The 23,541-nt window shown below is 50.9% G+C and overlaps 7 protein-coding genes across 7 annotated transcripts; 2 read left to right on the top strand and 5 right to left on the bottom strand.

The window, feature by feature from the left end:
- Positions 1 to 5,275: 5,275 nt before the first annotated feature.
- CH63R_11265 (Glycosyl hydrolase family 61) lies at positions 5,276 to 6,322 on the top strand (the record flags this gene model as incomplete). Its single annotated transcript, XM_018306239.1, has 1 exon — positions 5,276 to 6,322. One exon carries the CDS (start codon positions 5,276 to 5,278, stop codon positions 6,320 to 6,322), a length of 1,047 nt encoding a protein of 348 aa, XP_018153080.1.
- Positions 6,323 to 6,769: 447 nt separating this feature from the next.
- Positions 6,770 to 8,516, bottom strand: CH63R_11264 (Cytochrome P450; the record flags this gene model as incomplete). Its single annotated transcript, XM_018306238.1, has 3 exons — positions 6,770 to 7,767; positions 7,831 to 8,212; positions 8,283 to 8,516. The coding sequence occupies 3 exons, from the start codon at positions 8,514 to 8,516 to the stop codon at positions 6,770 to 6,772; spliced, it is 1,614 nt and encodes a 537-aa protein (XP_018153079.1).
- Positions 8,517 to 9,928: 1,412 nt separating this feature from the next.
- Positions 9,929 to 10,651, bottom strand: CH63R_11263 (uncharacterized protein; the record flags this gene model as incomplete). The annotated part of the gene is made up of 1 exon (XM_018306237.1): positions 9,929 to 10,651. The coding sequence occupies one exon, from the start codon at positions 10,649 to 10,651 to the stop codon at positions 9,929 to 9,931; it is 723 nt and encodes a 240-aa protein (XP_018153078.1).
- Positions 10,652 to 11,654: 1,003 nt separating this feature from the next.
- On the bottom strand, positions 11,655 to 13,016 carry CH63R_11262 (uncharacterized protein; the record flags this gene model as incomplete). Its single annotated transcript, XM_018306236.1, has 1 exon — positions 11,655 to 13,016. One exon carries the CDS (start codon positions 13,014 to 13,016, stop codon positions 11,655 to 11,657), a length of 1,362 nt encoding a protein of 453 aa, XP_018153077.1.
- A 1,188-nt stretch (positions 13,017 to 14,204) lies between these two features.
- On the bottom strand, positions 14,205 to 15,722 carry CH63R_11261 (Acyltransferase; the record flags this gene model as incomplete). The annotated part of the gene is made up of 1 exon (XM_018306235.1): positions 14,205 to 15,722. One exon carries the CDS (start codon positions 15,720 to 15,722, stop codon positions 14,205 to 14,207), a length of 1,518 nt encoding a protein of 505 aa, XP_018153076.1.
- Positions 15,723 to 17,203: 1,481 nt separating this feature from the next.
- On the top strand, positions 17,204 to 18,532 carry CH63R_11260 (Glycosyltransferase sugar-binding region containing DXD domain; the record flags this gene model as incomplete). Its single annotated transcript, XM_018306234.1, has 1 exon — positions 17,204 to 18,532. The coding sequence occupies one exon, from the start codon at positions 17,204 to 17,206 to the stop codon at positions 18,530 to 18,532; it is 1,329 nt and encodes a 442-aa protein (XP_018153075.1).
- A 799-nt stretch (positions 18,533 to 19,331) lies between these two features.
- CH63R_11259 (Pectate lyase) lies at positions 19,332 to 20,632 on the bottom strand (the record flags this gene model as incomplete). Its single annotated transcript, XM_018306233.1, has 6 exons — positions 19,332 to 19,599; positions 19,659 to 19,835; positions 19,895 to 20,013; positions 20,085 to 20,191; positions 20,248 to 20,423; positions 20,481 to 20,632. 6 exons carry the CDS (start codon positions 20,630 to 20,632, stop codon positions 19,332 to 19,334), a joined length of 999 nt encoding a protein of 332 aa, XP_018153074.1.
- Between the last annotated feature and the right edge of the window lie 2,909 nt (positions 20,633 to 23,541).

Raw genomic sequence — 23,541 nt, 5'->3', positions numbered from 1 at the left:
TATATAGTTAGTAAGTTAATATAGTAAGTAAACTACTTTTACTACTTCTCTACCTTTTATTTGTTTTTTTTTTAATAGTATTGTTTTCTCTCTATACTAAGGACCTAGCCTTGCAGAGAAATAACCTATTGCAGTTAATACAATAAGACTTATACATAATTAGCACTATACCTTAAGCTTGCGCTAATAACCCTATAAAGCTATCTTAATTATAAATACAATATTAAACTAGGCTTATACTTAATAGTATTAGCAATTAAGGTTAAAGAGGCCTCAACTATAGAGGTTCTAGGCTATAGAGGTCCTAAACCTTATAGCTATTAATAATGCAGATTTCAATAAATGCATAGCTAGAAAAGACTATATATTTCACTAACTTCTATAAAGCTAGTATGCATTCTCCCTATTACACTATTGCTAACTACTTAATGTACAGAATAGCAATTCCCTAAGTATACAGTAATTACTCAGAAAGATAACTCTAATACTTAATATAACTAACCTATTTAGCCTTCTGCAGAATGCTGCCTTCAACCCTATTAAGATTATTGTACGCCTATACTAGCTAGCTAAGTAATAGAAATAACTTACAAAGAGATACAGCATTTAGTATACTAGCTGAGTAGTTAATACAAAGTGCAGCTACTAATAGACACTTAATAAAGCTATATTCGCCCTAATTATCCTATAGGCTAACTTAGCTACCCTAAGAGACAAGTAGCAAATTAACCTTAAGATTAATTAGCTTAAAGGCTATAAGAATAGTCTAGTTAATAGTATAGCCCTTGTAGATTTATAGGTAAAAAAAGCTATTGAAATAATTAATTAGTATTTAGGCTAGTACTAAGGCGTCCTTTGCACTATATAGTATATATATTACAGCTAGTACCTATAGGAAGAAGAAGAGGGGATAGACTTAGTTAATAATAGAGAGGTAGTAGTGCATAGAAGTAAGCTAAATAGAAGGGAGTAATAAATACTAGTTCTATTAAATACAGTAATTATTATACAATAGAATACCCTAAAGGGTTCTCTACCTTTTATATAAGTTAATTAAACTATAATATATAAAATTAATTAAAACTACTTATTATTCTCTTCCTTATTACTATTCTAAACTACTTTATAAATTTATATATTATATTTAAACTCTCTATAATTACTATAGTATTATATGTATAGTTTAGTACCTTCTATATAATTCTCCTTCTAAGGATTATTCTCTCCTCTAGTATTAATTATATTCTTTTCTCCCTATAGTACTTTTACTTTAGTAGTATTAAGTAATTCTCTAAAATGTAATTAAGTCTTTTTTACTTTCTAATACTTAATACTTTATTTACTATATAAAGTTTATAATTCTTAGCTTTAATAAGAGTTAATTAGTAGGCTAATTTATTAATACTTTTTGCCTATAGGTTAATTACTTTATATAAAGGTATTAGTAAGCTACTTTAATATACTTAAATTTTCTTTTTAAGGGAGGAAGTACTTTATATACTGTCTAGTCCTATAGTTAGTATTTTTGCATTTTAGGAGTTTTAGCTACTTAGCTGTAAATTTAATAGTATTAGTATTTTTAGCTTAAAATTTAAGTAAGAAAGAACTACTTTAAAATTAAAAAGTATAAGACTTACTTATTTAAAATTAGCTTATATATTATTTTTAGCTATTAAAGTAAAGAATACTACTTTAAAAGTAGGAAAGAAGTTATCCTTAATAATATGCAAAATTTATATTTGCATTATTTTCTTAATTTCCTTACTATATAAGTACTTTAATAAGCTAAAGTACTTAATATTAAGAGACTAAAGCTTATATAATAAATAAAGAGATATATATAAAGTAATAATACTTTATTCTTTTTAGTATTTATTAAAATTAGTTAATTTGTAGCTATTATAACTATTAAGAATTAAGAACTAATAAGAGCTCTTTATATAAGTCCTTATATACTAATTAAAGTACTTTAGCTAATTTAGGCTAATATAATTTATTATTTATTTATTTTTACTTAAATAAATATACTATATAATTAGAAATTAGCTATTAGTATACTAGAAGAGGAAGTAATATTTACTCTTTATAATAATATATAGAGGTATTACTTAGTTATTTATATATATACTCTAAATAATAGAAATCTATTCCTAATTACTTAGCTACTTTATATAAGGCCTTCCCTTATAATTAAATATTATAATACTTTTTGCATATAATAGTATTCCTATTAAGAATTTAGTCTTATTAAAATTATAAATATTATTATTAAGTATTCTATACTTTACAATTATATTTTGTATAAGTACAAATTAGCCTTATATAATTATAGAATTCTTAATTAAGGCTCTCTAATAGTTAATTTAATATTAAAATTGCATTTTTAATTAGGGAATACATTATATAAAGTTCTCTACTTATTAGGGTCCTATATATATTCTATTGTATACATTTAGAAGTTAATTAGCTATTTCTTATATATCTTCTTATTGCAGAGGGAATTCTTAATTAATTAAATTAATAACTTATTTAAGAATTACCTCCTCTTTAGTTATAGTTATTTTTATTAAATTTAGTTATTTTTTAAATTATGTAATACATTTAGTATATTAATATTAAAGTATTATTTAAGGGACCTTATAGGTTAGGGTAGCCTTTTATATAGATATTTTTAAGTCTTTTTAAATAGCTTAGAGAGTAAGAGTAATATAATATTTAATTAAGGAGAATTACATATTTGTATGTAGAGGAAAGTTAGTATAAAGGTAAAAGAGGTAGAAAGGAAGAAAAGTAGCTTACTTACTATATAAGTATATTAAGATAAGTATTATATAAGATAAATATACTATTGTATTTAAGCTTAAGTTATTTAGGCTAAGCTAAGAGGTAATTCCCTTATATATAAGTAAATACTGCACTATTTAATCTGTATACTCTTCCTCTAAGTTATAGGTATTATACAGTTATATAATTGTATTATTCTAATAAGGTCCTTTACTCTACTGCACTATAGACTTCTAGTACTATTAAGATAGTAGTTAATACTAAGGTAGCAATAAGAGGAGGGTAAAAGGGGGCAGGAGTATTAAGGGGGCAGGAGGTAGATGTTACGACCCGAATTCGGTTGGTGACTGATGCAGCCTGGAACGGCCCCTGGCGCGAACAGCAGGGCAGAGAGACACTCATGTATGCAGGCGCACGGCGCAGGCCGAACAACGGAACGGAAGAACTAGGGAAGGTCACGTGATGGATCAGCTTGGATCGCTAGTGATCCAACATGATCCTGCACTCAGGATCAGTGAACCACTGAACTGATCCAACACCAAGGATCACCAACAACGGGAAGTGATCCAGCAACAGGACACTAGGATATAAGGACATTCATTCCACACAACGTAGTTACCTTCCATAGCTCTTCAGCAATCAACTTTGTGATCCACTCTACCATAAGTGACTCTTAGATTATCCCTCTGTTGTGACTACGACAAGTTACCTACGCCTTGAGTATACGACTGATCACCGCATCCTCCCCAACAAGACCTCCAACAAGCCAGCAAGACCCCAGCACTGTTCATTGAGTACTGACCTCAGCTACCTGTTAGCAGAAACACTACTGTCGGATATCTGACCGTAACAGTAGAGAGGAATAAGTGCAAAATTAAAAATTAAAATCCTATTAGTAGCTTCTATCTTTTTAGAAGTAGGAGTATAGAGACTAAAGGTAGTAGGGAGTATATGTATCCAAATACTATTTGCTACATTCAGTAGAGTTTAGAATAGTAAAAATAGAGTAGTAATATTTCAGTAAGGACTTACTTTGTGCTGTAAAGTAGGTCTATTAAGGGAGCTTTGCCTTCCAATAATAGAAGTGCAAGACCTTAAAAATAGGAAGTCACAGCTTACACAGCTAAGAGTTCGTAAGGGTCGGATTAGTAGTTAGGTTAGTAACAACTAGCAAATACCTAGTGTTGTATGTTTTTATTTCAGTTGATTATTTCTGTTTAGCAGATACAAACATGTACATATATTCCGCTCAACTTAATTAGAATGATTCGGTTAGTATACATCATGCCAAAACTAACAAATATTTATAAAAAATCCACAATCGTTTTCAATGCCCACTTCAGGGAGGTCTGTAGGACAACGGATGGCTAGTAAGGGGGGGCCTGTGGGACACCCGATAATCATATGGTGATGGAGCACTAAGTCGTTTAACAACAACACCAGCCAACTACTTCCGACATGACTAGCTAATTCTCGTCATCCCAGAGAAATCCACCGTTTCCGCCAGAGACAATCTAATAAATACCATCTTCAACCGGGACAGTCATATCAGGTGAGACCCAATGTCTTGAGTGTCAATGGTCAGTTCTCGCGGGTGCACCCACCCGCCAAGTAAGCCGGCATCAAACAAACACAGATGAGCAAGCAATTTATAAGGAGGCCGCCATCGGGTCACATATAAACACCATCCGGACCGTCACCTCTGACGCCCACCAATCACCGTGACCCCACATCCCCGGTCTCCCGATGCAACCCCGGGCTCCTGCGCGCCGTCACATTTTCTCGGTGCCAGCAGGCCGAGATTTCCTAATTCTGCACATTTCTTTCCTCTGGCACCAACCATCTCAGGGCCACGTCTGCGCAGTCCCTCCAGGGCTTACGGCGGCAGGGAAAGGGGGGGAAAGGGGGTGTGGGAGGGGGCGGCGACCACGGCGCCTGACATTGTGGTTCCCAATCAATGCTCGCCGGCTTGGAAGACGTGCCCAGCACGACGGCATTCCGATTCAGGCATCACGGATGAATGCGTCCCATCACGGCGCGCCTTCTTCGTGCTCTCGTGACAGGTGCTTACCGCACGGTAGACAGGGTTGGCATGCAGGAGACCGCGGGGAAATGAAGGGGTTTCTTGGTTCTCGCGACTTGACTTGGTCCGGAACCGGACGACGGGGCCAGACATGCTACGCTGGCGTCTCGTCGTGACTTCTTCACGATGGCACATAGCCTCACTTGGGCAATCTATCTACAGCTTGGACTGCATGGTATGGATGGCGGTTAATATCCGCCGCCCTGTTTCTGGTGTCATTCACATATTGTCATCATCATGTTGTCTACGGTCCGGGTATGAAGTGCTATATATGTGCCGCCGTTTTCGTCTCCCTGGGCTGCATTTTGCCTGAACTTGTTACCGCTCATCAAACCAAATCTTCGGGTACCGTTCTTTTACACTCAAGAGTACGATCTGTTCATCAGAATCAGTGACAAGTTGACAACCATGGGCCATCTCAGCCCTTCCTCCCTGCTCCTGGCGTTGGCGGCCACCGTCTCGGCCCACGGCCACGTGAACTGGCTCGTTGCAGATGGCGTCGCCTACCGCGGCTGGGATTCGCCCGCCTTCACCTACTCACCCCCCGCGGGCCCCGTCGTCGGCTGGAAGATCGACCAACCCGACAACGGGTTCGTCGAGCCCGCCAACTTCGGCACGAACGACATCATCTGCCACAAGAACGGCGTCCCCGCCGGCGGCCACGCCACCGTCCCCGCCGGGACCAAGATCCAGCTCGTCTGGGACACCTGGCCCGACTCGCACAAGGGCCCCGTCATCGACTACCTCGCCAAGTGCAGCGGCGACTGCGAGACGGTCGACAAGACGTCGCTCAACTTCTTCAAGATCGGCGCTGGCGGCCTCATCGACATGTCGCTGCCGAGCGGCAACTGGGCCGCCGACAGGCTCATCGCCAACGGCTTCACCTGGACCGTCCAGATCCCGCCCACCCTCGCCCCGGGCAACTACGTGCTCCGCCACGAGATCCTCGCGCTACACTCGGGCGGGAACCCCAACGGCGCCCAGGCGTACCCCCAGTGCTTCAACATCAAGGTCACGGGCGGTGGCTCCCTCGCCCCGGCCGGCGTCAAGGGCACGGCGCTGTACAAGGCCGACGGCCCGGGCGTCCTCTTCAACCTGTACACGAGCCCCCTCGTCTACCAGATGCCAGGCCCGACGCTGGTCGCGGGGCTCCCGTCGACCGTGGCGCAGAGCACCGCCCGGCCCACCGCGACGTCGAGCGCCACGCCGCCCGGGGCCACCGGGGGCAGCGGCGGGGGCAGTCCGTCGACGACCCTGCGGACGACTACGGTGCCGGTCCCGGCGACCACCACCAGGGCCGCAACGGTGTCGACGACGACGTCTGCGGGCGGCGGCGGCGGCGGAACCGTGCCCAAGTTCGGCCAGTGCGGCGGCCAGGGGTGGACCGGCTTGACGACCTGCGCCGCGGGATCGACCTGCCAAGCTCTGAACCCCTTCTACTCTCAGTGCGTCTAGTGTCGACCTGGGCAGCATTTGGCCTACCCAAGCAGGACAGTCCAGGATGATCGGACCGTGTTGCGGAGCTCGTAAACTTCATGTACATAGTTCAAGGGAGCTTCTCCCATGCAGCACTCGCAACCAAAACACAGCTTCTCTTTACACTTTTGAGCTGTCATATGTGTGATTTGCTCGTGAGGCTTTGCAGCTAACGAGCTGTTTCTCCAACATACCCCTCCTTAACATCAAACTGGCTTCGAGTGTGGTCCCTAAAGTGTCTAAAATGCGATGGTCTCAATGAGCAGACTGTTTATACACTACGGGCTCATATTGAAGATTCCGGGATCACCTGTTCACTTAATCTTTTTTAAGAAAGTCTCCCACCGGCTTCACCATGCTCTGTCTTAACGACACTTCTATCCCGGCCTACGCACCGCCCTACAGCCCCTACCGAAACTTGTGTTTCTATTTGCCGTCGGCATTCTTCTTTCTCCGTATGCGGACCCTCGCCCCATCTGGCGGAAAGCAGGCCTCGGTCAGCCAGTAGTTCTCCGGCCGCTTGCCGTTGTACTCGGCGGGGAACTCCACGTCGTAGTGCCCCAGCAAATAGGCAATGATCATCTTGAGCTCAAAGTCGATGAGGAACCGGCCGGGGCACGCGTGCTTGCCGTGGCCGAAGGGCAGGTACTCGGGGCTCGTCGTGACGAAGGAGACGGCGGGCGCCTTCTCGTCCCTGGCGGCGGCGTCCTCGCGCATGCGGGAGAAGCGGAACGGGTCGTATTTGAGGGGATCCTCGATTACCTCGCCGTCCGTCTGCGCCGGCTGGCCGAGGAAGGAGATGAGGGTGCCCTTGGGCAGCCCCTGGCCGTCCGGCGTCTTGATGCCGTCGACCATGACCTTCCGGAACACGGCGCGCCCGCCAAACGAGTTGAGCCGCAGCGTCTCGCGCGCGACGCTGTCCGCCTTGACCATCCGGTTGACCTTGGCCTTTGTCCAGTTGCCGTCCCCGTCGGCGTGCAGCACGCGGTCGACCTCGTCCCTGAGGGCGGCGATGGTGTTGAACTCGGCGTCGGAGCCCAGGATGTTGAGCAGCATGTTGGTGACCTGGAGGGAGGTCTGGTGCATGGAGCCGAAGTTGGCGGCGATGAGGCGCCGCGTCATCATGTCGATGTCGTTGAACTCCTCCGGACGGTGCTCCTTGGCGTAGCGGGCCATCATCTGTAGGTGGTCTTGCGGCTCGACGTGGTCCGGGTCGTCTCTGTCGTGCTTGAGGATCTCGACGCGCTCCTCCCAGATCGGCTGGAACATCTTCTTGAGCCTGTTGACCTTGCTGTGCAGTGTGAGATTGACCAAGGTGCCGACTACGGGCCGCAGGACGCGAGGGCTGCCCCCCGTAGCGCCTGCGTTCATTATGAGCTGGTTGACTATGTCGATCGACAGGTTCAGGTATTCTTCGTTCCGGCCTGGCGGATGTTAACACAAGAAGGTCAATGACCCGGCTCAAGCTGCGTGCGGAAATTGCTCACAAATCCCGGGACCGATGGTGAAGCGGCTGGCTGCCTGGGCCACAACCATTTTCACGGACTCGAACAGGTCGATCTCCTTCCACTCGGGATCGGTCCCGAACCATTTGTCGAATGCGACCCCGAGCTCATCGTTCAAGCTGGCGCAGATGTTCTCCAACACGGCGTTGAGCTCCGTCCGCACAAGGACCCCATGCCATGCGTCATCGACGTAGCGATCGTGGCCCAGTGCCCACTCCACCTGATCGACCTCGGCGAACGCTTTGCCCAAGTCGAGCGCCGTTTCGGGATAAGTCTGTACCCAGCGCATGGAATTCATAGGCATGATGACCTCGTGGCGGAAGCCGAGCCCGGGAATGACCACCGGCTTGCCCTTCTTCGAGTACTGGCACACTCTGGATTAGTGGGGTGGAACGCCGGTGACGGGGGGGGGCTCTCCCAGGTGAAATAGTTACGTTATCGTAGGCCTCCCGAAACAATCCGCGGCAGTCTGTGTAGTACCGCCAATACGTGCGAAGACTGAATCGCGTGGCCCCTGGGGGCTCGCCCACGAGCGCCATTCCCTTGGGGTACGGGATGGAGTAGAAAGCCCGACTGATGAGGTACAAAAGAACACCAGAGCCCAAGGCCAGCAGGGCGACGCCTGACAAGCTCGTGGCGGGGGGCAAGAAGTGCGATATGGGCGCCATGGTGGATCTACGGACTTTGCTGCAAGGAAAAGAGAGCGGAACCCAGGTTGAAGCTGACGGACAGACATTGACATCGATCGAGGACCGGGGAAGGCTTTAAATGTCTTGTCTCTGTGCTGGCAACCCCCGTCTCGTCTGATTGTAAGCGCTAGGAGAATGGGCGGGCGAGCGGGCAGGGAAAGTTCAGGCTTGGAGGAGGGATAACCAGCAGGGATGATCCTCATCTTAGTGCGCGCGCTACAATCCTCCGTACGATGCACAAACTGAGCCAGAGTCAAATCAGCTGGATGCTTTTTGTAAGCTTTGAGGTTGGTATGGCTACGTCGAACTCAAGCGGGAGCCTCGGGGATTCGGTCCTATCAGGTCTTTGACATTGTTGCTAATATCTTGAGTGGAGTGGTATCAAGCCAGTGATGATATAACTAGCCATTGAGGATAATTGCGGTTATCGTTTTCGCTTCGGTGATGACAAGATTCTTTGGTGAATTATTAAACTATTATTCACCCCCCCCTCCCACTTTTGCACCTACTTCCGCATGCCACGCAAGTACAATGCTTGTATCATTCATCCATCACCAACCAGGCTTCTTTCCTGCTTGCTGACTGCAGCCACCACATGGGAGTTGGTGTGGTAAGCCACAAAACCATGAAAAGGGTAAAAATGATGGACGATCAGGGAATCGAACCCTGGACCTACCGCATGCTAAGCGGTCATTATACCACTAAACCAATCGCCCATGTGGATGATCTAGCCCGGACTTGAACCGGAGACCTTCAGTGTGCTCAGCCCGGCGAGGCGACTCGGCGAGATGTTAGACTGACGTGATAACCAACTACACCACCAGACCATGTTGGCTTGTTGACGGGGCAGGGGTAGGTGGTATCATGTCCGGCAAATTTTGAAAACTCCCGATGGAGATGTTGGTGGAGCGGCGGATTCACGATAGTGGAGCTTCGGAGGCCGAGGCCCCCCTCCTGCCGGGAGATCCCACCGGCCTCGAGGCGAGTAAGTCAGTAATACTCCTGAGGAACCGCCACAACGTAAATTGCGAAAAATTGACGATGGCATTCCGCGGACAAAGATACCTGAAATGGTACACACTGCGAGACAGACCGAGCTTTAAACTTGCAAATGTGGTATGGGTGACAAATGTACATGACGCCCCAAAAGCATTCACCTCTTCCAGTAGCTCTCTGTACATCCCCCACTTGATTTTAACGCCAAACTCCTGAAGGCTTTTTCGTTTTGTGACCAACAACAACAACAACAACAGTGCCCTGCTTCAAACCTCAATGTAGGAATGTCCCTCCTTATGTTCGTCTCGTGGTGGTGCTCGTCTCGACATCGAAATCCTTGTGACGGCTTGTTAGCTCCGGCTTCACTCGAACATGAACCATCCAGGCACCTACCATCACTGCTTAAGCTCCGGTGGATTCCTATCCCTGATGGTGATTTCGAGCTCCAGCTGGTCCTTGGCAGAGTGGCTCGTCACCACGATGTCGACGTTCATGGTGTTGGGGAACGTGTACGGGTCCCCGGGGTTGTCGGAAGGCCTGAACCAGTCCTTGGCGGTCGTGCCGTCGTTGTACTTGATCTTGTAATGCGACCGGATGGGCTTGAAGAAACCGCGCTCGGGCGACTCGATGCCGACGCAGAACGACTGCAGCGCCTCCATCTCCTGCCAGCAGAGGAACACGTCGTCGCGGCCGCTCTTGCCGAAATAGCACCCCTTCGTCCACGACATAATCAGCTGCCCATCCTTTCCCAGCTGCGTGCTGTCGGGCAGCTCGTGGACCATCCGTATGTCCGGGGACGTCGGGATCGTGTGCTGGACGAGCTCGAAGCTCTTCGAGGCCAGGTTCACGAAGGTGAAGGAGTGATCCGGGTTAATCATCCTGACAGGTGGACTGACCCGTGCTAGTGCAGGGGGGTGGGCGTTCGTCATGGTTGGCACTTTGGGTCCGAATTTATATCTCGGTCGGGGTTGTTTGGCACAACTGAGAACCCCTGGCTGGCTGGCTGTGGATACCTGGGCTGACCTGAGGAGAAAGTTAAAACAGCGGTGGAATCTTGTTGAGGACCGAAAATACGAATTGTCTTGGGATGTTCCGTTGATAATAAAGCCGACACACATCGGAGGAATGCTTTGTCCAGGACAGCCCGCGCAAGTGGACTGACGTCCGTGGCAACATTCCGCATCCGGACTGGCCCAGCGCCTTTCCTGCTTGTGTGGCCAAGCCCCCCATGGCTTCTCTGGCGTCGTTCTCGTCGGTTCTACTCGGCATGGCTCTGGTCTATATGTTCTTGGTGAGACTCGAAGACGACTATGTCCGTTTGCAGCCCGGATGTTGACGCTGCCGTGGCTGGAGGTTTCTTGGCCTGTTGGTCAGTCGGCACGTAAAATGTCCATATATCCGCATTCGATCCGCGTCAATCCCGCCCATGGCAAATATTCCGCTTCCTACGTAAGGGCATTCACGGTCCACGCTTCTCGTCGCGACCTTTACCTGTCACGATAGAGACCGGCTGCGAAACCGACATGCAAGACTAAACAGGATAAACAGTCTGATGTCCCCAAGAAGCGGCGACCTCAAAAAGCTTCTGAAACCCATCAAGGTCGAAAACCCAGCCGGATGGGCCTAGTCTTCCGGATTTGGTAACCCGCGAGGTAACGCCACAGCAAGTCTCGTCGCCACTTGATCGAATATGGACAACTTGACAAAAGCCGATCTCGTTCTTGAAGCATTTGTCTATGTGGAGACAAAGACCTCCGCGGCGACTAGTTGGTGCGACAGTAAGGGTTTCGTTGTCGATTCATCTCTCCCTTATTAGCCTCGCGATCTTCTGCGGGATTGTAAACATACTCCGCAAGCTCTCCAAACTGCCGGTGGCTATCTTTACCCCGTTCCATGTCTGAAATGGTTATTTGTTACTCGAAACGGGTCATGAAGATCATTCCGTTTGAACATGGCCTATCAAGAAGCCAAAATAACTTGTAAGGGAATGGATGGGCTTTTGCTTCAAAGCAATGCTCTGTACAGTTGAACACCCGAATTCTAAAAATGCTCGCTGGGAATCATTCCGCACTAATGATTCTTTCTGCAACGTGTTCCGCCGTATTGTCAGGGAATCATCCTCTATACCTCTAGGCAGGTTCCAAGCTCGGCCAGCAGGTCCTCCGCGAGGACGTCGATGGCCCCCGTCCGCTGGTCTTCTATTCCGAAGGACAGGAAGAGCACATCGTCCAAGAAACCATGGTATCTCTGATCCTTCCTCTTCCAGCTCATAGACGTTACGTAAAACATTTCGGAGCTCCCATCAAGCCTCTTCTCCCGGCCACGGATCCACAAGGGCTTCTTCGACACCGCGAACACTTCAAACGGCGCCCTTTGTCGGAACACCATGACGTACGGTTCGTACTCGCTGTGGAAGCGGTAGAACGTCTTGTGCTGGAACACCGTGATGATGAACGTGTTGTCGCTGGTGGCCTTACAGGTCGGGTCGCTCCGCTTGCAGAACGAGACGCTGAGGGAGTTGGTCGCCTGGTGTATCGACTCCAGATCTGGCGGCAGCTTCGGCATGTACTTGCTCAGGCACGCCTTGTCCCCGGTTGCCAATGGCGCGATGTCCGGTCCCACGGAGCCGTCTGCGTTCAGTTTGGCAAAGACCCGTTTCGGCGCCACGTCCTGGTGGATGTAAATCGCACCCTCCTCGTCCCAGAAGGTGAACCAGTTCTTCTCCATCGTTCCCCACGGCGCCGGACGTTGCAGCTCCGTGCCACGGCCGAAGCCCATGTCGGGCGACATCTCAAAGTCCCAGTCGCCGAGCGTGCGGAAGTCCTGCATGAACTGTCCAAAGCACGCGAACAATGAGTTGGAGCCAAACACGATGAACGGGGCCTTGGGGCCGTAGAAGACGCGGGCATCGTGCGGTCCAACGTTCAGGGCGATGTAGGCTAGTTTGGGGGGGCACTTGTCGTCTCCGCTCGTGGTAGCGGCGATGGGCAGGGCAGTCGGTACGTCGACGCAGGTGAGGCCCTCTGATGTGAAGACGGCGTTGCAAACGAGCTCGACATGCTCGACGGTGTTGTCGTCTGCCTTTCTCTTCTGCGCCACAACGATAAAAGTGTTGTCCAGAGTGGGGTGGGGCAAGATATTGGGATTGATAGCTTCCAGTTCGCCGAAAAGGATCGGGAAGAAGTTTTTGTCAATGGTAGACGACGAGACTATTTCGTGATGGGTTGTCACTTCTGTTGGAGCCGAGGGCGGTGGAGAGGCCGCGAACGCGGCTTGTGACTGTGTAGGTGCGGCCGAGTTCGGCGGTTGCGAGAACGGCTTGAGCCCGTCATTCAATCTCCAATTCGTTGATAAGACGTGATCGAACCAGCGGTTGGGACCCGGAGCGGAGCTCCCGAGGTCGAGACATCGGATGCCGACGTAGGCGAGAAAGAGAAAGGGGCCGATGATGAGGACGACACGCTTGAAGTCCCTGGCTAACATTGTGAAGAGCTCTCCGCAGACGCGGAGGTCTCCTCGGGGTTGTGCGGCCGGGAGTCCGGGGACGAGCAGCGTACACAGCTAGGATCACAGGAAGAAGAGACAAGTGACGCAGTTGTTGTGCTGACTAGGTTCTGCTGGACTGAGTCGGCCTTGACTGGGAGGTGAGGCGCGGTGAGAATGGGTTCCGGAGCATCGGCACAGACAGAGAGCTCTTCTGGATCAGGTGTATCCCAGGATCAGGATTGCATCGGGCAAGAATACCAACGAATGTGGGGGGAAGTGACAGTCGACGTCTTTGTGATGGATGGAGCTATAGGGGGGCATGAGACGTCATGTGGAAGACATCGGGAGATGTATGCCGTGTGATGGAGATTAGCAGATCAGCAAGGGAAGACGACCATGGTCCATTGATTGATGCTTGGGTATCTTTCCCCTCACTTGCTTACAATCTCGTATCGGGCCTTATGCCTCCCAGCCACTCAAAGTATTCCTGCAAAGGGTTTGGGTGAACTGGACCACGGTGGTGCCAGAGACAAAATCCCGAATTTGCGTAATGATGTGCCCTCAAAAGCCGTCACTCTTGCCTTCGGACATGTGAGCATGTGTAAGTAGGTGTGCCTCGGTGAACCCCTGGTCAGAGTTGCAATCCCTCCCCTCCTCTCCCCTCACGAGCCTCCACACACCAGTTCCGATTCGGGCAGTGAATCCGTTCCTGCAGCCACGTTGGGTGTGATGCAGCTGCAAGTCGAGACTAAAATGAAGCCATACGAGAAAGCCAGGCATGCGGTCCGTTGGAAACGAATCGTTGGCACCCTCCGCAAGCCTCTTTCGTAGCAGGAGTCGGTTTGCTCGTGAGTCTGTGACGGTCTCGAAGCCATCAGCACAGCTCATGCCGCCGGCTCGCGTGGCAAATGTCTTCCGGGGCGAATATTGGGTGATTGTAGTTGGACCAGAATAGACAGTTGGAAGTTGACTGTTCTGAGCCGAAGCCAGCCAGTCGCATTACACAACGGCTTTGGCATCGCAACCGGCCGTTTTGTAGTTTCAGACGATGAGAGGATAGCTATTTTTATCGATCAATTACAAGTGCTGTACACTAATTACTACTTCGTGCTAGATGCCGTATTGGCTCGGTCTTGCCGAACAACCCTGTGGCTGAAGGCCCGGTTCACTATCCAGCACGCCTCCTTAGCCTTTCACCGGCACTGCCGGAGCGTCAAGCGTCTTCCTGTAGAGCCATTGCGCTACCCTAACGCTAGGCTCGTCGATGAACCTCGTCACAACCTCGGCCAGCCAGAGAGTCGTGGGCAAGATAATGAGATGCGGGAGCAAGAAGGCCGGCTCCAGCCCGAGAGGGCCGATCTTTGGCAACGCGAGCTTGTCGACGAGGTGGGCGAGGTGTTCCTTCTCCGAGTCCTTGTAATACCCCGCGGCCGTGTAGAGGCGGTCTCCCAGCGTCCCCAGGACGGGCCCGTGGACCAGATAGAGGGCGAACGAGATCCGCCCGAGATACTGGCAGAAGCGCGTCTCGAAGAACCTCTTCAGCCACCAGATGCGAGGAACAGAGGCGACGAGGAGGAAGGCGGCCCAGAAGAGGTAGAACCACTTGTAGTCGAAGACGGCCTGCGGCTTGAGCAGGGACAAGTAGTACCATCCGCGGTTTTCGCGCATCTTCGATGCGTCGCCCGTGTACGATGGTACGCCGCCCAGGTACATGGAAAAGACGAAGAGGTGGTAGAAGACGAAGGTCTTGGCCGGCTCCATCTTCTTGAAGATGTCCGGCAGATCGTTCTTCCTCGCCAGCAGGTCTAGGTCGCACAGCATCATGCCCATGACGAACATGGCGCCGTACCATCCGTCGGCAATGTACATGAAGTAGAATGCTAGCCCGGCCTCGCACCAGAGCCTGGCGTTTCTAGTGCATCGCGAGAACGAGAGGAGGGCCGTGTAGATGATGACCGACCCTTTCATCTCCACTGGGATCGACCAAAGATGGGGGTTCCAGCTGAAGAAGGGACTGCCGCCGGTGGTGAAGACGAAGCTGAAGTTCTTGAGCTCGCAGTACCAGAGCCATACGTCTTCTCGCCAGGTCGATGAGCGGTCGATGTTGTCGACCCACATGTCGAAGAGATGGAGAAAGCTCATGAAGACGAAGGTGGTCACCATTAAGGGAAGGTAAAGTCTGAGCCAGCGCCTGAACAAGGCCGAGCCGACGTTCTCTGCCAGTTTGGCATGGTCCCCCGATTGGATCAGGCCCAGCGGTTTGGCGGACAGCACGTAGCCGGATATGACGAAGAACACAGACACGGCGAAATGGCCGCCGGTGAAGAGGTGCCGTATCCCGGGAAAGGCGGCGAGATGGTACTTGTCTTCGTAGCCAAAGGCGTTCTCCAAGATGCGGTTCTGCACGTGCGGCTCGTGGGCCCAGAGCTGGTTGTGGTGCCAGTAGACCAGGAAGGCGGCGAACCCTCGGAGGCCGTCGAGGTAGGCCGTCGGCCGCAGCGTCTCCGGTTGCTTGGTGTCTTTGATGGGCCAGAAGAAGGAGCCGAGGCGGGCGAGGTTCAGACGCGAGGGCCGTCTGCTCCGTAGAAGGGTGACCGGCTTCCAGTCGCCGTCCTCGGTCAGCCATCGGGACTTGTCGCACCAGGTTGGCTTGACTTCGTCCCAGCCTTGGCTGTCGAGAATGCCCTCGTTTCTGTAGGGCATCTTTGACGGGGTGGGTGAAGTGTTGAAGCAGTCGATGTGAAGAGGACGGTTTCGGCCTCAAGCTGTTCACGATGTGGGGGATGGATGCCGACGGGGCGTGTGCTGGTGCTGCAGGATGGGAATATTCCAACCCTTACCTCTCTGGGGTAATTGTTGATTTGGGGGAAAAGAGGCTCGGCTTTTTTCAGTATCAGAGGAACCTCTGAACGGCGATTTTCAGCTCAAATTGTCCTCGGACGGGAATGGTCAGGGCTTGGCGTTGGTTTTTTCGTTATTTTCACCAAGTAAGCCCATGAGATATGCTTGCTGTTAACGACTTGTTCGTCCAAAGTTTTCACAAGCAAAAACAAGGTCGACTAACATGCACCCCAGCACCTGAACCATGAGATAGTCCCGAGGCCGAGCAATGTCGAAGAGTGTGTGGGGAAGTGGGCTGAGCCTAGGATGAACCGTCTGGGGGGGTCCTGGTCCAATATGCGGGGGAATAGGCAAGGGTAGATAGAATGCGGAGAGACAGGCTTCAGACCATCACCAAAATGAGCAGGTTTAGCGGCGTTGGAAGGATACGATTTCACCAAAAGGTCCTTCATCGTGACGTACAAACCATACATAGATTTCAACCAGGCCGGACGGCCCTTGTACTGTTGTAGAGCGGCGTAGCATCAACTCGTTCACCTAGGTTAGGGGACTGTTCCGACATGCATGTGAACCACAGCATCTCCGACTCAAGCTACTCGGCCGGTTGGATCACCTCGACATCTCCCTACGGGTTGGCCGGCTGCTTGGAAGCCCTCCTTATTGGGTAGATTCCGCCAGCCTTCGCTCCCCTGACTATCGTAGACCGTGGATGCCGGTGGCCAGGATCGGCCCAATCGATTCTCGAACAAGCTCAGTCTCCCGGCGCTATTATGGCGCGAAATGCGGCAGGCCGCAACGAGTGGTTCTCGTCACATCCCCCACCTCGTCCTGAACGTCTTCGATCTCTGGGGCTGCCTGACCTTCTTCGGTGCCAGATGGTGGCTTTGGCCTGCACGAATGAGAGAGAGCACCGTTAAGTTCCTATGCCAGCCTCTCTCGTATTGAATGACGGATTGAATAGTCACCCCGCCCAACAAGCCTAAGCCCGAGTATTGCACGACGGCCAGACAGGATTAACACGATGTGACTTCACGTAGACGACCTCGGTGTTCCTCTCTCAGCTTGGCCTTTGCATCCCGGCTTGTGAAAGTGATGTGCAACACCAACTGAGGGCCAGATGCCGGGTTACCGTGGGGGGTCATTCTGGCCTAGGCGAAGAGGATACTTGGGGTCGCGTGCCTGCATGCAAGAAGCGTCTTCAAATCTCAACATGCATCCCTCTTATCCAACTCTTATGCTCTCGCATCTCCGCCCAAAAAGCTTGGTTCCAAAGCTTCTTCGGTTGAACACCCCCCCCAAGCAGAGAGCTCTTGACGACTTCAGGCACCATGTCATCGCCCATAATGAGTCCACTGAGTCCTTTGAGCCCAACCGGCTCGACCAAGGCCAACTTTTTCAGAAACAGAGTCCCGACACAACTACGGAGGTGTTTACCTTTGTACATCGTTTGTGTCTGCATAATTCTTCTTGTTACCAACCTCGATTGGTTCGGATCGATGCCAAAGCCCAAGCATCTTTCCAAACGAGGCGGCCAATATTCAACAGCGAGTAAGCGTCCGGCTTTCCCCAAGAAGATCTGGCAGTCTTGGAAGGTTGCGCCGTTCGCTTTTGAAATCGAGCAGATCCTCACTGCGCGTACGTGGACGGACAAGAACCCTGGGTACCGGTACGAGGTCCTCACCGAGAACAATGACATGGAATATGTCGAAGAGCACTACGGCCCCGACGGCTTCGACCGCCCAGACATCGTCGACATGTACCGCAACGTGAACGCAACCATCATCAAGGCCGACCTCCTCCGCTACATGATCATGTACGCCGAGGGCGGGGTCTACGCCGACATCGACGTGGAGGACCTCCGACCCGTCAGCCGATGGATCCCGGAACGGTATGCGGAAGCCGACATCGACCTCGTCATTGGCGTCGAGATCGATCAGCCGCACTTCAAAGACCACCCGATCCTCGGCAAGAAGTCCATGTCTTTCTGCCAGTGGACCTTCATGTCGCGGCCCGGCCATCCCGTCATGCTGAAGCTGGTCGAGAACATCATGACATGGCTCGGCGACGTCGCCAAGTCGCAGGGCGTGTCCATCTCGGAGGTCAAGCTCGACTTCGACGAGGTCATCAGCGGCACGGGGCCGTCGGCCTTCACGAGAGCCGTGCTGGAGGTGATGAGCGCTCGTTCTCGATCGGGGACGGTAACGTGGGACGCCTTCCACGACATTGACGAGTCCAAGGTCGTCAGCAACATCCTGGTCCGCGACGTCGAGTCCTTCGCCGCCGGCCAGGGCCACTCCGATTCGGGGAACCACAACTCCAGAGGCGCCCTGGTCAAGCACCACTACCACGCGTCCAACTGGCCCAGCCGGCACCCGCGATTCAGACACCCCATCTTCGGCGAGGTCGAGAGGTGCAACTGGAACATCGAGTGCGTCATGAAGTGGGACCAGGACATCGCTGCATTCAACTCGCTCTCCCTCGAGGAACAGAAGCAGACCATCGAAGAGCACGAGAAGCTCCAGAAACTTCAGGCACAGCAGGCACAGCAGGCGCAGAAGAAGGCGGATCAGCAGAAGGCCGCCGGGCAGATGGCATTGCAGCCCCCACCCCAGCAGCCTCTCCAGATTCCGGCGGCTCAGCCTGCGCAGCAGGAGGAACTGAAGATCAAGTGAACGGTCTTATTACATGGACATGTTCGTAGATATGGTAATACTACCACAACGAACCCGGCATCTACAAATAGGCCACACCCGACGCGAAGAACGTTATTGTTCCCAAACGTCATGATAGAGGCACGTCCGACTGGGAGTTACGACATGGATGAAGCAGAACGAGTCATGAGTGCGAAGTCTAGCCACGGCCTACGTGTTGACTCGGGACAGAGCTATATGAGTTTGCTTTAGAGCGAGAGATTTGCGTGCCTGATTTGTGTTGCAGAAGCATTATGGTCTCGCAGCTTCATGGGCTTAGCATATGGACTAAGCCCATTTGCCGCATCGTGCGAGGAGTGTCATAGACATGAAGTCAATCGCGATATTAACGAGAGCAATTCAAGCTGGAAGTATCCCTCGATCCCTATACCTGTCTTTTAGCAGCACCAATATTCGTGATCAATTGTGAGCAGCCAGTCATTTTGACAGAACATTCACTACGGTCGTTGTTTTCGCAAAACCAGATTCACTTTTCCGAAGCCATTCTTTTATCAACTGTCTCAAACGGCGGGAGCTTAAAATGAACTAATTACTCGTAAAGTTAATTCACAAGAGTTCATGTCAATTCATGTAATCAAATGTACGAAAGTATTTGTGCAGTCTCTTGTCTCGAGGCCTCGACCCATGAGAGCCTGGGGCCTATTCAAGATCGAATATGTACAGGGGCTGGTTTCTTCACTACCTCTTGCGTACCAGGGTTCTACTTCAAACTCCCAGACCAATAGCATCGTCTCTCGCAACTCGCCATGACCGTAGCGAATTAGAAGGTAAGCTTCTGGCCAGCCTGTCCAGGAACAGTAGCGGCGACGTTGGCAGAGCCGAGGAGCGTGTAAGAGTACGGGGGAGAGTTGGCGTTCAGCGTGCCGACGGGAGCGAGGTTGGCAGCACCGCCAAGGTCGTTTCCGATGGACACGGCGTAGCCGACAATGTCGGAGTCTTGGGAGGTGATGGGTACGGTCACGTTCTTGAAGACGGTGCTCTGGACGAGGACCTGGGCGTTCTGGCGGGTGTTGATGGCAGAGTTGCCGCTGCGTGTTTGTTAGTTTTCGGTGAGCTCGGTTGTGAGACGGAAAAGACGAAGACTTACTTGAGGTAGTAAGAGTTGTAGATGTGACCGGTGCCGAACCGCAGGGACGGGCCACGAGAGCCGAAGTTGGCCCAGTAGTTGTTGGCGTAGGTGATGCGGAGGTGGCCGCTGTCCACGGCGCCGTTGTTCTCGCTGTGTCCAATCAAGGAAGTCTTCCAGTGGTCATGGAAGTAGGTGCTGGTGAGCGTCAGTAAAGGAAGGTTTTCGACCTGATGAGTTGATGAAAGTTGACATACTAAGAGATAGTGATGTAGTCGGCTCCGTGGGAGGCATCCACCTGGCCGTCGTAGTAGTCCTTGTCGGCGACAAGGGCCGAGCTGAACTCGCTGTGGTCGATCCACACGTTGGTGCTTTGCTGGAGAGAAGGTTTCGTCAGTTTCACGGTTTGAACACACCGTTTTCGGACCTGGCAGGTTTTTCTCTTACCTCGATCTTGACACCGTCACCTGTGGAAGCCAGGACGAAGGAAGACTTGATGTTGCGAATGATGACGTTTGACTGCCGACGAACGTGCAGGCCAATGCCCTCAAATCCTGTACACAATCTTGTGAGTCGCTGATAGCAAGTTTCTGCGGACTGTGTCGCTCACCTCCGCCAGGAAGACCAATGACAGATTTGTTGCTGCCGATACGGACATTGGCAGTGCCCTTGATGATGCCCTTGACAACAACGACCCTGGGCGTGGTGTCCTTCTCGTTCACGGCCGCGGTGAACTCGGCGAGGGACGAGACAGTGGTGACGGTGCCGCCGGATCCTCCAGAAGTCCTGCGAATATCATCAGCCCCCGGTTCTTTCGAGGCACGGATTGATCGTGAACCTTACCCCCCGTTCAGGGTGGCATAGCCAATTGTCGCCTTGTCGGAGACAGAGGCACGCTTCACAAGGTGGGCCTTGTCGGCGACGTTGTCGACGGTGGGCGTCGGGGTCGCGGCCGCGAGGGCGAAGAGCGTTGCCAAGGCGGATGTGATCTTCATCTTGAGAGTAATTGGGTTTGTCTGTAGTTTGTTGCGAATTAAGGAGCTGTCAATATCTGCCAAGAGGATCTAGTGTCGAGGATCGTGAGCTGCTGAGCAATTCAAAACCCCAGAAACGTGGTCCTTTGACCATGCTTTATATATACATCGGCATCACCGGCTCCCACGAACATGTCCATCCACTGCGCAAGGGTGTCTCCATCACGAGATCACGTTGCGCATCCGAAAATTGCGGAATCGCTTGCGAAATAGGGCACTTGATCCAAAGCAAACACCAGGAACGGCCAGGCTCGCGGTGTTAGAGGGTGGCATTGGGCGACGGACCAGATGGCCCTCACGATTCCGCGAATGACAGCCCATCGCCACCGCGGAATCTAGGCTTCTATCTGTTTCCTCCACTCCCCGGTCGGCCTTCGATTTGACAAGCCCGACTCTGAGAGAAATGACCAGTCACCACGGGCGAGATTGCACGCTGACGCTAACGCCATTCTACCCAGGCTCGTAGCAAGAGTTCGGGAACCCCTCCCTCCAAAAAGAAAACAAGCTTGTTTGCTAAGGTTGAATCTATCCGCTCACTCACAACTTGCTTATTGGGTGGGGCGGGCCGTCTTGTGTCATGTAGAGTTGAGATATGGATTGCGGCATGGGAGCGTCCGGGGATTGTCGTTGGAGAAATTTCCTCAAATCAGAATCTCGGCCTGCATAGACATGCAGCTACCGGCAGCATCTGGGGTGCAGAGCGGTCGTTACCCCAGGACAAGAGGACTTGGTGAGACGGAGGAGACATCTGATTGGTGAGAGGCGGATGTCTCTGCCGAGTGGATTACGTGGAGGGCGGGCGTCTACGCCTACATCCAGACGAGTCCAGTTGGACGGGATTGGGGGCAGAAGTTTTTCCTACCGCGGAGGTGGGGGGTCGACGGGATGAGGAACCCAAGAGATGAGGAAGGTGAGATATCACGAGATTTTGACGAGCGATCGTGCGTTCTTCTCCCTTGGCTCCTATTCGAGGCATCATTAATCGCCCCCCTGTCTGTGTGATCGGGCCAGGATTACAGCAACGTCCAGGCCGACTCGCATTCCTGTTCGCAACTCTCGCGACGATTTTCTGCCTTCGAGGCAAGTTTTTAACTAGGCTCATGAGTATCCCTTACTTCACCCCAGTCCGCCGTCGTGATCGTTTCACACAAGAGGCGATTGGGTGCTTCAGCCAACCTTCATCGAGTACGTAAGAGGACACACAATGTTGGAGGTTGAAGCAAGGTGTCGTCGAACGCTGGTATCGAAATAATGAGAGACATTGATCGGCACAGAGCCGCCTGTGCCCATGATTGAAAGGCAAAGCAGCCAAGGCCGAGTCCAGGCACGGTAGTTGACATTCTTCGTGATATGCGAGATCTTGGCGCTGCCATTTCGCCTTGGCATGGCAACACAGCGGTCGGTAGCTAACACACGTCGCAAAACAAGTAGACAACTGCCTTTCGATGAAACCTCGAGTCTGTATAACCTGAGAGACTCGTTTACTGACATCGCGATCAGAATTTCTGCCCTTGTCTTTGGGTGAGTGTGTTTCTGCGTCCAAATGACAAGGGGCAAAGTCTTACAGGTTGCATAACCCCGCATGATTCGTGGAGTCTCCTCACTGAATTGGCCGGAATTATTAGCCCCTTTGAGAGTGTCCACTGCTGGAGCAACCCTGAAAGAAGCCTGCTCATGCCGTTTATATTGCGCGAGCAATCCTTTATGCAGATGTGTAGGGGACTGACTGCTGGGGTGGAGGGGGTGGCTACATACTCCAGTCCCCCGCAACTGCAGGACAGTGCCTCATGTACGTTCTTAAAACTCCTCGGATGCCCTCTGCAAGCCAGCGTAATGGAGACAGTCTCAAGAGCCGAGACGCTGATAATGTCGACGAAATCGAATGCATCAGCTTTGGTCTCTTTACGGGGTGTGTTTACTACTAATGCATTTTGACGTGGTTGGTTACCGAGGCTTGATGAGTGTGGCTGAGCTTAATCTCTCAAAATCTCCCACCGAGCCGGGCTTTCCTTTGGCGAGAATGCCATCTGAGACGCACCGGAGACCTAGCCAATATATTTATGAAGCTGAGAGCTGTGTAGACTCGCAGTAAAGGCTTAGCGAAAGGCTCATGTCTCGAGGTCATGCCCAGCTTTCTGTGTTGCGGGGACATTATCATTGCTTCCTTCTTAGTGATTGTCTCGAGTTCGATGACTTTCGACTACGATCACTTGCCTATCAAGCGCAGTTCTGTTGCCCTTGGATGCGTTTCCTGTGTTGCGTGGGTGCGTCAAGGAATTTGGAGGTGTTCCTTAGTGGCCGAGGCCTATCTTGAATGCTGAGAACGAAAGAAACAACAAAATAGAAGGGTCTGGGATATTTGGACACATGGTGTTTTGTATTTAAGAAACCAGTAGTTGATTGTGTTCTATAGGTGCTCGAATGTGGACACACTGCACCTGTCTGTGCAATCACATTCAAGATCTCCAAGCCTTGGTTTATCTCTCTGCTTGAACTAGTTAGCGGCTCAATGTCGTACCAATGCGTTTGTGCACCGAGCAGTTTTAGTCATACTTTTTCATCAGGCTCATCTTTTCTTCAATCAACACCAAGGTCGCCCAGGCTCAATACAGCCAGGAACATTCAAAGGTTCAACTTATCTTGAAAGCATTGTTAACCCAGTGCTTGGAATGTTGTGTGGCTTGGTTTTACGCCACAATTGCCAACTGTTGACAGTTGACGGAGGAGCGCTCAACAACTGACATTGCACGAGACAATGGTGACGGAATTGATCGTCGAGGATTAAGGTTTATTATAAAAACTGGGAGAGAAAGAGAAACGATACATAGTTTCTTTTGGTGATAGGTTTCAGCCTGAGACGGGTATGAGCC

This window comes from Colletotrichum higginsianum, chromosome 8, assembly GCF_001672515.1.
Source record: "Colletotrichum higginsianum IMI 349063 chromosome 8, whole genome shotgun sequence".
Taxonomy (NCBI): Eukaryota; Fungi; Ascomycota; class Sordariomycetes; order Glomerellales; family Glomerellaceae; genus Colletotrichum; species Colletotrichum higginsianum.
The sequence above is the reverse complement of the archived record's forward strand: the minus strand, read 5'-3'. Positions and strand labels throughout refer to the sequence as shown.